Here is a 4301-nt window from a genome sequence, read left to right as displayed (position 1 = left end):
TCCTCACGTCTTGCGGTTGGAGCTAGCCAAGAGAAACGCGCGGGGTGAAGGGAAACTAAGGGGTTAAGGCGATGAGCTTGAGAAAGCCCAGAAAACTAGAAAAGCGACCCCCTCACCCCCACCCCCGGCTTAGCCCAGCTAAGTAAGCCCCTCCCCTTCGCCACCGGGGCGGTCGCCGCGCGCTCCCTCCCTCCGCCCCTCGCTTACAAGACCTAATGAGCTCCCCCGGGAGGCCGAGCAGCGAGCCCTTTTTTTTGGGCGGCCGCGGGTGCGGCCCGTCGGGGCCCGGCGTGAGCTTGGGCGACCTGGAGAAGGGCGCCGAGGCCGCGGAGTTCTTCGAGATGCTGGGGCCCGACTACGGCGCCGGCACCGAGGCGGGCGTCTTGCTCGCCGCGGAGCCTCTCGATGTGCTCCTCACCGGAGCCGCCGTCCTAAGGGGACCCCCGGAGCTGGAGCCCGGCCTCTTTGAGCCGCCACCCGCGATGGGGGGGAGCCTACTGTACCCCGAGCCCTGGAGCGCCCCGGGCGGCCCCACGACCAAGAAGTCACCCCTGGCTGCCCCCCGCAGTGGCTTGACCTTGAACGAGCCCTTGCGCCCCCTGTACCCAGCCGCCGCGGACTCTCCGGGCGGGGACGACGGGCCCGGCCTTTTGGCCTCTTTCTCCCCCTTCTTCTCAGACTGCGCTCTGCCCCCGCCGCCCCCGCCCCCGCCCCCGCAGGTGTCCTACGACTACAGCGCGGGCTACAGCCGCACTGCGTACGCCAGCCTTTGGAGACCGGACGGGATTTGGGAAGGGGCGCCTGGGGAGGAGGGAGCGCACCGGGACTGACTGCGCGGTACCCTTCTCCCCCAGTGGAGACTGCTGTGGAGGCGGCCGCCTCTGGGTCTCTCCTAAGCCTAGAGAACGATGGGCAAATGCACGTGGAGTTGAAACGGGATTTTAAAAATTCAGTTAATAAAAGAAACTTAAGAAAAAGAGATGAAGAAAAGTTGGGGGTTGTTTTAATCACAGCCTCGTGTTTAAAAAAAAAAAAAAAAAAAAGCCGTTGGAAGGTTCCTACCGGATCAGACAAGCCAAGAAATCAAGACGGGATTTGGGGAATGGGGTGGGGATGTCGGAAGGGGCAGGAGGTGGTTTCTGTAGCCACCTGTCCCTTCTCCAACTTTTCATCAAAAGGTCAGTGTATTTAGTGTGCTTGCCCCCTCCAAACAGTGCCCTGGTCCCTCCCCTCCCCTGCCCTTAGAGTGCGTTATGAATTAAAGTCTGTATTGAAAAGAATGGAGCAGAGGTATGTTGTTATTGATTTGGGTGTTTTCTTAGAGGACGGTTTCCTGTGTGGTCTCTGCCTTGTTAGGTGAGAGTGTTATTGAGGACGTGAGGCCAGTGGGCACTGCCGACCTCCCCTGTGCTGGTCCCGGGTCTCTGTCACTTTTCCTCCTAGGTTTCTTCAGGCTCCCTTCTTTCTTCCATCTCTTTAACTTTCCCACTCTTATCAGTGCCCTTGTTCACTTTTCTTTCTCTGGCCTCTCATTGCTCTGTCTATTTTTTCCTGTGGGCTTTTCTTGCAAATTTCTGATGTAGGAGCCTTAAATTTAGCAAACCTGGGGTCCATTTCTCTCCTTTTCCCATTCTTCAACCACTTTGGGAGGGGGAGACTGGGCAAGTTATAACATCTTTGCATCTAAGTTTCTTTATCTGAGAGGGTGGGGACGACGATATTTCCTCCACTTTTCACTTCTTCACAGCTTGTTGGGTAGCTCAGAGGGAAAATACATAACATGCCTTGAGCAGCCCACCCCCAGGCCAGTGCTTGATTGGGTCTGCAGGTATATATACTTTATAAACCTATATAAATGTTTTCTACACATGGAAGCCATTAGGACTGTAAGTCCCATGCTCTTTGTTGGTCCATCTATTTGCCTGGTGATTGCCCTTTCCCTTACAAGCTGTACACTCTCTCTACCCTCTGTCATTTTGTTCCACTCTGCCCCTCCCCCCCCCGTTGGTTTCTGCCTCCTGTGCTTCCTCACACCCACATTCTCTCCATTAAAGGGCATAGTGAAGGTGTGAAGTTTCCCAAGGAGACTCTCCCAGACTGTCCCCTGGAGTCTGATCCGTTCATCAGAGGGAGATTGGGGAAAAATCAGAAATGTTTTAACCAGCCATGAAGTGGCAGGACTCATGGCATATCAGGATCATTGAAGGGCAGAGGAGGAAAGACCGGGTGGGAAGTGAGCAGCTGGAAAGAAAAAAGTGAGCCCTTCAGTTCTGCAGCCTTGCCGGTGAAAATGTCAGGAGAGACCAACACCCAGACAATACGAGATGTTGCCTACTGGTTATGTTGCAGTGGAGAGAGAGCTGCCTCTGTTCAGGCAGCCAAGATAGATTGTAAGAGTATCCACATGTGAGAAAGTTGAAACCCAGTGTTATGCAAAAGATTTTAAAGTCTAGATCAGTGTTTGCCCAAATCAAAAGTACTGCGATCTTTTCAGAAAAGAATTTGGGGAAAAAAACAAGATACTGAGCCATGGCAGACAGCTTTCAATACTATCCCTAAGTCACTTTCTTCTGAATAAAACCTGTCTTAAGAAAGCACCACAAGAAATACAGCAGAGAGTCCTGTTAACTATGAAAAGAACGTTTGCAAGTTTAGAAACTTGGTGTCTATTAAATTGCGAGGTGGTAACAAATGATTAATTCCACTGTGCTAGCAGAATATTATTCAGCAATTATTTAATTTATTGAAATGACTTTATGCTGTTATGATCCCCATTTGAAAAGTGAGGCTCAGGTTAAAATAACTTGTCAAAAGCAAGTAGTGGGTCCAAGATCCAGATCTGTAAGTGTCCTGTCACCAAGACCTGTCTGTTAGTTTGCTTCTGCCGTGCTTTGTTAGTGTGTACGGTTTCCAGTCCCCTGCATTACGCTACTAGCAGGGATTCAACATCACCACCATTGACATTTTGGGCAGGTTAATTCTTTGCTGTGGGGACTGCCCTGTGCATAGTTGGATGTCTAGCAGCATCCCTGGCCTCTACCCACTAGATGCCGATAGTACTCCCCTACTTGTGACAATCAAAAATATCTCCATTACCACAAATCCCCTGGGGGGCAAAATTGCTACCAGTTGAAAACTACTATGCTAGACAAATATATAAGCAGCATCTGTGGGGTGCCTGACACTTTCACGTACATGACCTCATTTAATACTTACAAAGGTTTGTGCTTAGGTATTGTTATTATCCTCACTGTTGTAGGTGAAAAGTAAGAAGGGCAAAGGGAGGGGCTAAATCAATCAGCTTAGCTACATCTCATCTCTGCTAATTTACTAGCCATGGACTAGCTAACTGTATTGAAAGGAAGTCTTCCCCTTGGCAAAATTGGATAACTATCCCAAAGGGTTATCATGAGGATTTGGCATAGGGTATGTATAAATGCCCACCACCAGAGAAAGATAGTTCTTAGTACCAGGCAGCCAAGTCTTGGCATTATGTCAAGGTTCCAAACCATCCAGGATGCCAAGAATGTGTGCTTGGGCCCTATGTAGCCTCCAAATTGTCCCATCTCTGATTCCTCTTCTCCCCATGTTGCTTTCCAGTCTGAGCTCATGTATGCCTGACTGTGCAGCCTACCACAGTACCGTAAGGAGTGCCCATTAATAATAGTCCTGCCAAAGGCTGAGTATATTTTTTGCTTCCTCTCATGTTTCATTTTCTCCTGAAGCCTGTTAAAAAGTATTTTTGTCTCCTGTCTAGCCACGTACTTGCCCACAGACAAGTCTTTTTAAATACAATGGTAGATATTTTTCAAGACTGGAAATATGTTATGATATGCTTGTAGTTGTATGACTTTGGACAGGCTGGGGATCTTAGCCTAGCTGGTGATAATAATTACGTTATATGCTGCGTATTCAGGATTCCCCGTCTCAGCTGGGAATTCCTGTGTTCTTGGAATGTGTTTTACTGTTTTCTTACATCTCCAAGCCTTTGCTCATCTCCGTTCAAGCCTCAACCCCACCCTTCTCCTCACTCTGCGTCCTGACAAGATGGAAAGCATCTGTTGTAATCCCCCTCCATTTCCCATTCCCACTTTCACACATGGGATTTTCTCTCAGGCAGGTGGGACCTTCTCCTACCCTCAGGACTCAGCATCCTGCCTCTTCTACTTCATGAGGACAAGATGCTGCTCCATCAATTATCCTTAGCCTCCTATATCTCCAGCCTCATCCTCACTTTTTCCTTTCATTATAGAAATAGGCCTTCAGCATGGTTTAAAAAATAAGAAAGAGGGGGAATAAAG

At 49.5% G+C, this 4301-nt stretch overlaps 1 protein-coding gene across 1 annotated transcript; it reads left to right on the top strand.

The window, feature by feature from the left end:
- The first annotated feature begins 215 nt into the window (after positions 1–215).
- FAM181B (family with sequence similarity 181 member B) lies at positions 216–1280 on the top strand. The gene has a single exon (XM_024763573.1). It carries the CDS (start codon positions 216–218, stop codon positions 828–830), a length of 615 nt encoding a protein of 204 aa, XP_024619341.1. The 3' UTR covers positions 831–1280.
- Positions 1281–4301: the final 3021 nt, after the last annotated feature.

This window comes from Neophocaena asiaeorientalis, unplaced genomic scaffold, assembly GCF_003031525.2.
Source record: "Neophocaena asiaeorientalis asiaeorientalis breed wild unplaced genomic scaffold, Neophocaena_asiaeorientalis_V1.1 scaffold23, whole genome shotgun sequence".
NCBI classification, from domain to species: Eukaryota; Metazoa; Chordata; class Mammalia; order Artiodactyla; family Phocoenidae; genus Neophocaena; species Neophocaena asiaeorientalis.
Note: the sequence above shows the minus strand (reverse complement) of the source record. Positions and strands in the feature narration are given on the sequence as shown.